General features: G+C 38.1%; 1 protein-coding gene across 1 annotated transcript; it reads right to left on the reverse strand.

Moving 5' to 3' along the window:
- Window positions 1–726: 726 nt before the first annotated feature.
- On the reverse strand, window positions 727–7,495 carry LOC146575065 (polymeric immunoglobulin receptor-like). Its single transcript, XM_085275264.1, has 10 exons — window positions 7,401–7,495; window positions 6,839–7,138; window positions 6,393–6,695; window positions 5,995–6,303; window positions 5,638–5,673; window positions 5,447–5,512; window positions 5,150–5,221; window positions 4,765–4,820; window positions 2,327–2,353; window positions 727–1,682 (listed from the first exon to the last, which is right to left on the reverse strand). The coding sequence occupies exons 1-10, from the start codon at window positions 7,438–7,440 to the stop codon at window positions 1,611–1,613; spliced, it is 1,281 nt and encodes a 426-aa protein (XP_085131390.1). The 5' UTR covers window positions 7,441–7,495; the 3' UTR covers window positions 727–1,610.
- Between the last annotated feature and the right edge of the window lie 4,023 nt (window positions 7,496–11,518).

An 11,518-nucleotide genomic window follows, 5' to 3' on the forward strand; every position in this document is an offset into this window, starting at 1 on the left:
TTTAACTCTTTAATAAAACCTGTCATAATTAATTTTGTAGTTTTGCGTAAAAAAGGTTTTTGTTAGGTTGAAATTGTTAAATGTTGTCATTGTGTTACTTTAATTGTGTGATCAAAGACATTCTCTGTTTCTGTTCCCCTCCCCGGCCTGCTGAATGGTGGGGGAGACAGTTAGCTATAGTTTTTACCTGCAGACATTTCAAGTAAGGTTCTCGTGTCCTTATTTAGTGAGGATGATTTACTTCCTGCTCTTTATCTCCTCACCTGTGTTTGTATAGGGTAAACCTTTGGAGGAAGCTAAGCCACATACAGGGGTGAGGGGAGATGATCACCAGTTTTTGCTTATCAAACGGTTAAAGTGTTCTGTCTTGCTTTGTTCACAGGAATAAGTCTGAACTAGCAGGCCTGCTGAAGCGCAGACCCAACAGTTTTGCTGACTGGAAGCTGATGATTGTCTTCAGCAGCTGGACCTGGCTGTGATCGCAGAGCTAACTGTAGCAGGGTTGTAGCACTGTATTACAACCCTGATTTCCCACTGGGTCTAGGCTGACTACTTTCTAAGCACCAACGAATAGTTTTATAAAACATTTACATGAAATTGCTAAAGTTGAGATTTAGTAGAACAATAAAGACGTTAGAGAAAGAACCAGGGGAATGGTATGACTTTTTATTGTTTATTGTGAATATTCCTATTATTCCTAATAATTACAGTCAGAAAAATTCAATTCAATTTATTTATATAGCACAACCACAAAGTGCTTCGCAGTAATATAAAAACAGATATACATAAAAACAGCACAGTCAAACGTTCAGCACAAATGAGTCTTAAGCTGCTTTTTAAAAGAATAAATACAATCAAGGCAACGTAATGATGGAGGGAGCGCATTCCACAACCTGGGGGCCACTGCTCTAAAACGTCTCCTCTGGTCTCAAAACGTGTTCGAGGAATTTTTATGGAATTTCTTTTGCTTATCAAGCCAGAAGCAGGGTGTTAAATTCTTTGTGTTTTTTATTTCTCCTTATTTAGTAACATTTTATGTGCCCAAGAGAGGAGGAGAAATTGTAACAATTACAAAAATCAGCTGTCAAACAGTACATGTGTGAGTGAATACAACCAGTTCGTACCCAACCACAAAACAATGAATTTCAAATCAATTTTAAGAGTAATCTCGTTGTCTCATATCTATTTTGTTGATCCTTTAAATTGACTTAAACTATTAAGTCTATTAAGTCACAGTAACAAGTTCTAACAGTTTTATTTTGTTCTACAGACTATTCTAGGAACAAAGGGCAGTATTTTTAAAAATGATATTTATTTTTGCCCAACTCTGTTATGAACTCTGAGAATAAAAAGTATTTCTTGTTTGACTGTGTTAACTTTAAACCTCATTTTTTGGCAATGTGCAGTAATCAGGAAAACATTCCCCTTTGTTGTTTTAGCTGATAGAAAGGTAGTCGGGCTGGTTGAACATTTGCTGAACTCCACAGTAGAACATTCACAGGCTGAGGAGCTGGGTTTGAGTACCTCACCACCAGCTTTGACAGAACAGCTTTGAAAGTTGATGTTTGCGTAATGTGGCGAGAAAGCACAGAGTGAAGGTTGGCTCTAACTTAAATTGAGTTTGCTGCATTTTCTGACTCTGACACCTGAAGGTGCTCCTGTGTATCCTCACCAGCACAGACCTTCAGTAAGAGAACGACAAACATTGTTTAGACACAGTCACAACACTTGTGATATAAACTGCACTACAAATTACAACTAAAATAATAATTATACCAAATTGTTACTACTGGGTACCTGTGTTTGAGACAATAGAGAATACATACAATAAGGTATACACACAGGCAGCCACACAGCATTCTGAAGTAATGTTTTGCTCTTCACTCAGTGATTCCTTTCATTTTTTTCCTTTATACTTCGACTATAACATACTGTTAGCTGTTGGCACTAAAACTACATCGTTAAGTTTATAAAAAAGAAAGGAAATTTGAATTTAACTTAACATATTCCTCTTTTAGCATGGCTAAAGGTTCATGACATTCAATCTTCTATGATGAAACAGTACCTAAATTTTGTCATCTGTAGTAGAATAGCATCTATCTATCTATCTATCTATCTATCTATCTATCTATCTATCTATCTATCTATCTATCTATCTATCTATCTATCTATCTATCTATCTATCTATCTATCTATCTGTCTGTCTGTCTGTCTGTCTGTCTGTCTGTCTGTCTGTCTGTCTGTGTGTGTGTGTGTGTGTGTGTGTGTGTGTGTGTGTGTGTGTGTGTGTGTGTGTGTGTGTGTGTGTGTGTGTAAAAACAGCTACCTCAAGGTATTTGTTGTTGCCATTATCCTACAATAAAAAGCAGAATAAAAAGCATATTGTAATACAAGAAAAGAGAGAAAAATTCAAACAATCACATGAGCAAATGCTTTTGAAACAGTGTGAAGGAAAAACTCCCTTTTAACAGGCTCAGGGAGCTGCTGCTGCGACATGCTGGGGGTGAATCCTACCTCAGCATGACTTAAGGAGGATTCAGGGTCGCCTGATCCAGCCCTAACTATATGCTTTTACACAGAGCGGGTGTCTGTCTCCCAAATCCAAAGCTGGTTCCACAGAACAGGGGCCTGAAAACTGAAGGTTTGGGAACAACAAGCAAGCCCGCAGTCAGAGAGCTAAGTGTTCTAATGGGGTGATATGGTACTATAACTTCGTTAAGATAAGATGGGGCCTGATTATTCTAGACCTTGTATGTGAGGAGCAGGATTTTGAATTTGACTATGGATTTAACAGGAAGCCAATGAAGAGGAAATCTGCTCTCTCTTTCTAGTCCCTGTCAGGACTCTTGCTGCAGCATTTTGGATTAACTGAAGGCTTTTCAGGGTTTCAGGACATCCTGGTAATAATGAATTACAGTCGTCCAGCCTGGAAGTAATAAATGCATGAACTAGTTTTTCAGCATCACTCTGAGACAGGATATTTCTAACTGTAGAGATGTTGCACAAATGGAAGAAAGCAGTCTTACATATTTGTTTAATATGTGCGTTGAAGGACATTTATTGGTCAAGACCAACTGCACGATTCCTCACAGCGTTACTGGAGGCCAAGGTAATGCCATCCAGGGTAAGAATCTGCTTAGATACCATATTTCTAAGATTTTCAGGGCCGAGTAAAATAACGTCAGTTTTATCTGAATTTAGAAGCAGAAAATTAGAGGCCATCCCGGACTTTAAGACATGCCTGCAGTTACCAATTGGTGTGTATACAGTGAAAATGTATACTATGCCCTCTAATGATACTGCCTAACAGACACATGTATAATGTAGCAGAAATGGTACCAGAACAAAACCCTGCGGAACTTCATAATTAACCTTAGTGTGTGAAGAGGACTCTCCATTTACATGCACAAATTGGAGTCTTTGAGATAGATGTGATTCAAAACACTGCAGCGTGGTACCTTTAACACCTACTACATGCACTAATTGCTGTGTTTTTTCAAGCTGATGGTAGAAAAAACCAGCAACTGGTTATCCAGTAAGGGTCTCCTGGCTAGACACCCCCCATGCTAAAACCAAGCCCTGGAATGGCATGGCTACGTCTGCTGCCTCATACACAAGCATTTCACTACATGTTGTACTGTGTATGTGACAAATAAAATTTGAATTTGGTCTGTGCTTGTTGTTGGTGTCGGATTTAAAACATAATGGTGACAAACACTGGATCGAGGTGCCCCCTCTTAATATTTACTTGAGCTACAACAGACTCTAGAATCTCCACTGGTGAGACAACAGTACTAACCAAGTACCTTGAATCTAGTTCAGACAAGCAAAATGAAAGCAGGACTCAGAACATCTTGATGTAAAATGTCGCTGGAGTTTTATCTGATGGATTACAAAGCCACAAACCTCTCAGCAGAGGAAACATAGGCAGTGGTTTTCTACAGAATGCTACAAATTTAATCTCTTCAGACAGGCTGCAAGACATGTTGAGCAATATGTCAACATTATTTCTGTTTTTTGGATACGAGCTTAAATAATGTCCATGCAGTTAGAGATTAATAGCTGGCCTGATGAGGAGAGTCAATAATAAAATTATGTCCCTAAAATTTAATCAACGTTACTTCCTCGTTGTGTGGAAAATACTTTTGTTTTAACTAATTGGTTGTTTATAAATTGCTGCATTTATGAGTGCAATCTTTTATGTGAAATAGCACTACATAGTTATTTTAGATCACTTGGTACAACATTGCTGCCTCTACTCTCAACAATACTCATTAAACAATGAGGCTTAGCAACATCACCATAATAAACCCTCATTGAGTGGTTTCTCTCAGGATGACAAATCCACAGAGGTGATGGATGAATACTCATACCTATCATACTGGATAGGCTGATGAGGAGGTTTAGTTTGGAATATTCTCTACTAGTTAAGAGGTAATGAACTGGATTTCTTGATTTCTTTTGTGCTTTTGGGGAGTTTTTAGTTGATTGTCTGACAAATTATATGGTTTTACTAAAAGACTAGAAAGTCTGTGGTTTAATTTGGGTGACTGAAATCCATATAGTGCATCCTTTCATGGATTCAGCTTACTCACTATGATAACTCTCCCCTCTCATCCAAATCCACCACATCATTGTTTTTTGTACCTTTGTTGCTGCTCTCTCCTCAGTATAAAAATTGACTAATACATGAAAAAGTTAACTAATGGTTGTATCAAAACATTGCTGCATTAACTATACTTCATATCAGACACATGCACCCACCTGTTTGACATACGATGCTCCAGCTCCATTTTCAGCATTTTTTAAATGTGAGACTCCTGCAAAGTGAAAAGAAAAAAATAAACACATTTCACTAAACTGATATGCAGCTGCCTCCACTGGCTGCTTCTGAAAAACTGTCCAGCAAAGAACTGCCAGAGTTGCACTGATCATTATCACTGAACTATTTTCCATTTTGATTTAATCTGATTTAACAAGAAATTTGAAAAGATAATCATAACTTGTATTCAGAAGTCATGGGATGGAGAATTTGGGGACTCTGCTAATGTCACTCTGTCTGCTGTGGATTTTTAGATGTTATCTGTGCAAAATATGGAAGAATCTCAATATTGTCTTATTTTTGAGAAATGAAAATGAATGTACTCACGTTTATAGATAAGGAATAAAATGATTGCAAACATCAGCTGCAACACAGCCACACGTAGGATCAAGGTCATCACTACATCACAGAAATTTAGACCAGAAAATTATTCAGCATGACATTATTGTTCAACTGCCGGTGCTGAAGAACATAGGAAAGATAAAGCTTTTGAAAGTTTTAAGACTTTCACATCATCAGTTTATTTCTACGTTTTCATAAACAGTGTGAACATCTTAATCCAGCTTCAGCACTTGCCTTCATAGCAGATTTAAGATATTAAATAAATTAAATAAAGTCTCTCACCAGAACTCTGAGGAGCTGGGGTGGTTGCTGTGGTTAGAGGACCTGTTTCTGTTACAGGCAAAAGCTCTATAATAACAAATGGAAAATGCATTGTTAATGTGTTCAAACATGGTTTAAAATCTAATTTGTATTTTTTGGTATGTGATTTGAATGTGAACACAAATAAATAAAGACTCATTAAACACATTCACCTCTGTCTGATGATCTTCGAGCAGGTGATTTGGTCCCTGGTAAAAAAGAATAAAAAAATAAAAAAATAAAAAAAAGAGGACCTGTTTCTGAGAAAAACCACAGTCCTCACTGTTAAAGCTTTTTCTTTATGTTTTTATAAACTGTGTGAACGTCTTCATCCAGCTTTGTCACTTCTTTTCTGTATTTTTAAGATACTAATTAAAACCATCTCTTGCACAAGTGAAACATAAAAGATGTTTACCTAATGCAAGAGATAAATCAAATATTATTGCTAACATTATTTTGTAAGAGTTCTATGAAACTCAATAGAACAGAAACATGTTAAGAATTAGTGATAAATTGTACAAGCAACTTACCTACAGTCAAATTAAATCCATCAAAGAAGTCGTCATGTGTTTGATTGTCTTTGTGAGGGACTCTTGCTCCACACCAGTATATCCCACTATCGTTTGCTGTTACTTCTCTCACTGTAATGGTGATACTCCCGTTGTTCTCTTTCATTATAAACCTCTGGTTCACGTCAGGCTCTGTGGTGGTTACTAGCTGTTTGCATACAGTTGAATCTTCTCCTTTGCAGATGAATTTTATACATGAGGAGGCATCCCGGTTGTACTTACACTGGTAAGTGAAGTTCTGTCCAATAGTTGATGTCAAAGGTTCAATATCTGAAGACAAAATGACAAATATTTGCCTTCAGCTTATCAGCCAGCTTTTATCATTTAAACCTGTGATACTGAACATGTGGAATACTCACCTATAACTTTCAGGTTTACTTGTGTGTGTGATAATCTGTAACTTCCATCATTTGATTCCACTCCACACCAGTAATCACCAGCATCCTGTGAGGTCGCATGACTGATGGAAATGTTAAAGGCACGGCTGCTGCCTGTGAGAGTAAACTTCCCTTTTGACGTTGATAAATTGTCCTCACAGGTAAAACGGTTCTTTTTACAGAAGAACTTTATGTGGGACTCGTAAACATCTGGATAATCACATGTGATGGTGCTGTTAGCTGTTCTGTACACGCTGAGATATGTTCGCGGGCAGTTTACATGCTCTGTAAACAAATCAGAGAATTAAAGTATTTAAAATTTAGCTCCATAGGCAGTGACTTTAAATCGATGAGGACTTGCAGATTATGGAAATTGATTAATATATAATTATTATTATTATTATTTGAACAGATGTCAGATTTCTTACCAGTCTCCAGTTTTCCTTCCTGTATGTCAGATGAGTTCGATCTTTGGAAAAACCTGCACCTGTACTTCCCAAACTCTTGCTCTTTAACCTGTTTTATTGCAACCTTGAGATTTTTATTTTTTGTATCATGGTAGAGGCGAAATCTGCCATTTTCTTCCCACACGTCCTTCTTAGAGGTTTGTACAGGTGTTCCACTGGAAAGAACTACATCAGTGTACTGATATATGTTATTTGTTTCAGGATATTTGCAGGTGATTTCAGCCCATCGATGGTGACATGCTCTCACTTCAGCCTCACGACCTGAAAATGAAAGAAAATAAGCTGCTATGCTTACAAGCCTTTTTTGAGTTTGTGAGCCTCGAGCTTTGTGTAATCATAGATGATTTTTGTATTACCGTAGAATTTTACACATAGTTTTTATACGAACAGATTAAAAAAGGTCAAACTAGAACTAAAACAAACTAGAACAAAATGTGTTGGAAAAAAACGTTATATATCAGTAATATAATAATTAATATTCAAGTCTGTTATCACTGTAAGCAATTGTTAGTAATCGTATTACCTGTGGTCAGAGAGAGGATGAGTAGGAGCAGTAACTTCATTATACTGGTTTTGAAGCTTTATGTCTTCGTTGTTTGTCTTCAGTTTGTGTCTCCAGTCTGTTGCTCGGCAGTTTTGTTTGCTGATTTTCAGTTTTTGTGGCCAAAATTTTTCACGCCTACCGTTCTAACCACCCCTCCCTCTTCCTCTCATGGCCCATACACCACCGCCCCCTCTGACAAACACAAACACAACTTTTTGCATTAAACAGGAAATAAGTGGCTCGTTTGGGTGTGAAAAGGGCAGTTTGGTAGAAGCATGTGACTGAACATCAGAAATAACTTAATAGTTCTATAATAAAAACTAGGAATGGAATCAGTTATAAGTAAATGAATCTCTTTACACTGCAGACTGAAACTCTGACATTTTAGGTTTTAAGGGCAGGAGACTCGGTTCATTTTTAACCACACTCTGTGCTTAATGTGTCATTAAATACATAATGAAGTATCCAGATCTTTTTCATGTTTTTGTGAGGATAATACCCGTAGATTGTCTTGGGACCTTTTTGTGGCTTTTGTGTTCTTCGTATCCAAGCCATTTGCACTGTGTTGAATGGAATATAGCCAGATTTTCCAAAAAAAAAGTTCGGTTACATTTAATTTTAAAATTTCAGTCTGACTTCCTTAAATTAGCTTCAGTGGCTAAGCTACAGATAAACTTACACTATTGTGCCAAGTGGTCGATGTGTGTCCCATTGAAACCCATTATAAACGCTATTTTTCACTGCAAAATAATTACCGCTAATTTAATCGTCATGTTTCCACTTTCAGTTTCATTTTGAACTAGGGGCCTTAGAGTTGTAATTTTTTTATTTGTCCACCAGGTGGCGCCCCTGTTTCATATTTGACGCCTGCTCGAAAATACACCTTTCCAGCGGGCTGCTCGAGACAGACTGAAATGCACCGGGATGTCAAGAAAGACAGACGCAACAACATTGTCATCCCCTATGTAGCCAGTGTATCAGAAAAACTCAGGAGAGTTTTCTCCAAGCATGACATCCCGGTGCATTTCAGACCCAGCAACACGCTCAGACACAAACTGGTTCACCCGAAAGACAAAACGCCAAAACACAGACTTAACAATGTGGTGTATGCTGCACAGTGCAGCGAGGAATGCCCAGACCTCTACATTGGAGAGACCAAACAGCCACTTCACAGAAGAGCCACCTCCACAGGACAAGACTCAGCAGTCCATCTGCATCTTAAGGTCAAAGGTCACTCTTTCGAGGATGCCAATGTTCACATTTTGGACAGAGAGGACAGATGGTTTGAAAGAGGAATGAAAGAAGCCATCTATGTCCACTGTGAGCGACCATCTTTGAACAGAGGCAGTGGTTTACGACACCAACTCTCTGCCATCTATAATCCAGTTTTGAGATCCCTTCCCAGACGCCTTATCGCCCACTCACATCCTGGGCCATCTGACCTCAGGAATTCGCATGATAAGGTGGGGCCAGGTTTCACAATGAACCCACCCGAAACTCTGGCTGATTGGGACCCACACCCAGTTTCACACCTTGGCTCAGGCGATTAGAGGATCATCAGGGGGTCCTTTTGTCCCTCTGTGGGGGGTCACTCCCACTAGGTTTATATCTGGGATTCTCCACCATTTGGCCTTAGAACTGAAGAAGCTTCTCGGATGAGAGGTGAAACGTCTTCAAGTAACTTAAAGAAGTCCAGACGCTTTTCTTTGCAAGATCCTTTGACTGTAGTCCGTGTTGCAGGGAGAATGGACTGCCATACACGTTATGGGTCTGTGAGCGCGAGGAGGGAGAAAAAGGGGAGTGGAAAGGTACGAGTCCTCATCGAGGAAAAACGGGAGCTGGAAGCATGTAAATATAATAATAACCACTGCAGCCAAGAAGAGTGCCTGACGAGCCCAGTTGTAAGTGTTGGGATTCAGAGATTCTTTTATTGCTACCATATAATCTGCCTTATGAAGAATGTATTAATAACTTGTTTTACAGTATCATTTATCAGTAATATTTCCTACGGGGTTTATATTGCATTGAATATGTCTGTCATCACATTGACCTTTCTATTTTTACAGGTTGAGTTCATTTTATACACAATGCATAAATGTGCTTGGTTAAGAGTTGATGTTCCATTCTAGAAGGTTTTAAGCTTCACTGGTGAGAGTGTCCAGATGATCCATGCTGAGGGGAAACTAGAACATAGAAGGATAACTGCAATGCATGCTTACAGTACACATAATACATATAATCTAGGAATAGGCCTGAGCAGAGGCCCCAAGGTTTCCAGCTTCTTGTTGCAAACCTGTTGCATTTTATTCTACTTGGTAACAGATGAGCAGAGTCAATAATTAGCCTCAGAGACCCCGAGGGCTTAAGATTATTACCTTGTATGGAAGGTGTTATAGAAAAGAGAAGTTCTATGTCTGCTTATAGTTATTAAAAGATGTACAAGATGTACGAGTAACTGTGACTAATGTCTGGAACCTATTTTAATCTGTCATTGACGCCATGGGGGGGCGTGTACCCCACTGCTTTATAAGTATTCACAACATGTATTTTGATTAGAAGACATATGTTGATGTGTTTTCCTGTGACAATAAAACTCATCGTTTGATTGCACTTTTCCGGAGCCTCTGTCGTTTGTTGTCTGGTCTAAAGTTGATCGATCTCGTAACATAAGTAAGCTATTAAGACTCGACTGTACACCGTGTTCGTGTTTTCCTCCGAAAACAATAAGTTCCGTTGGAGCAGCCTTTCAACGCCTCTCTCTGTCTCTCGCAAGAAAAGTTGACCCACACAACAAAGTAAAGCTAGTTTTCGGCTACGAGCCGACAGGGACCCCGCCGTATTAGACAGAGGTCCCTTTACTACAGTTCGGAGTCGCGGACCTTCAGTAATAAATCACACAGCAATAGTACATTCACGTTGTTGTAAAAAGCATGATAATATATTAAGTAATCCCAAGTATTCAGAATACGTTACTCTCATTGAGTAACGTAACGGAATACGTTACAGAATACATTTTGGGGCATGTATTCTGTATTCTGTAACGGAATACATTTTAAAAGTAACCTTCCCAACACTGCTCACTGCAGACCCTAACAATTATTCAAGGAGCTATTATAAATGCTATATAACTGCACAGCACTACTCTTACATACTGCTGCTTTGGTTGTGAAGTCTGCATTTATGTGTCTAACCTCTTGGTATATATAGATTTTTATTTTCTAAAATATATCACTCTGCTGGCAGCTCACCTGTCCAAGTTTTATAATTGTTTGTCATGTACTGCCAACGACACTCTTTCATGCTCAGAGTTGACTCCTGGACTTCATTTGATTACTTGAACTGATGATTGATGTTAAATGAAACTGAACGATGGACAGATATCACGGCTACCTGAAACTTGCTTTATTATACAGTCCACAAAACTACATATAACTACAGATTCATTCTTTAAGGACACCTCCTCTGCCTAATAAAATTTGAACATCTTAAAAAAATTATGATCTCTTTTGTCTTTAAAAAAATACACAAATGGAGCTTGACATAAATATAAACACGATTTAAAATAAACAGCAATCGATGAAGCTTCAACCCTGTCATGATCAAGGGCAGATTTCTGCTCAGAAACTTTTGAAGCAACCAGGAATTAATTTTTAAGCTCTTTCCTTCAAATTCATTTTAATGGGATGAACTCCTCAACGTCTAAACAAACATTTGTACAGAACAATACAGAACACATAAAAGAACAAAGGCAGGTCATATATAACTAATTCAGAACAACAACAACTGATTCAGCTGCTAAAGACAAAAAGATTAAAGGTGACAAATTCCAATCATCAGGAACCTAAAACATAAAGGTTTTTCACAAACTTCTGTCAGTACAAAAGAGACCTTAATGAGGATCTCAACGGAACATTTTAGAGCACGACTTGAAACAGAAGGAACAAAAAAATTGTTTTAGACAATCAAGTTAAGAAAATCAAGTCAAAGTCACTACATTTAATGATGAATTGGTACGAGTGGTATATCACAAACTTATGTCTTAAACCAAGGTGAAGATGTAAGTCTGTAAGATGACAGAGTCTGTAAAACATAGTAAA

The sequence above is a fragment of the Mchenga conophoros genome, linkage group LG5 (assembly GCF_057382185.1).
Source record: "Mchenga conophoros isolate Kocher_MC1m ecotype Shallow Benthic linkage group LG5, M_conophoros_male_GT1.1, whole genome shotgun sequence".
Taxonomy (NCBI): Eukaryota; Metazoa; Chordata; class Actinopteri; order Cichliformes; family Cichlidae; genus Mchenga; species Mchenga conophoros.

Coding starts and splice junctions, on each gene's coding strand:
- LOC146575065 (XM_085275264.1), bottom strand. CDS start 7,440: ATGAAGTTACTGCTCCTACTCATCCTCTCTCTGACCACAG. Junction 6,696..6,838: donor GGAAGGAAAACTGGAGACTG/GTAAGAAATCTG, acceptor ATTTGTTTACAG/AGCATGTAAACTGCCCGCGA. Junction 2,354..4,764: donor GAGCATCGTATGTCAAACAG/GTGGGTGCATGT, acceptor TTTTTATTGTAG/GATAATGGCAACAACAAATA.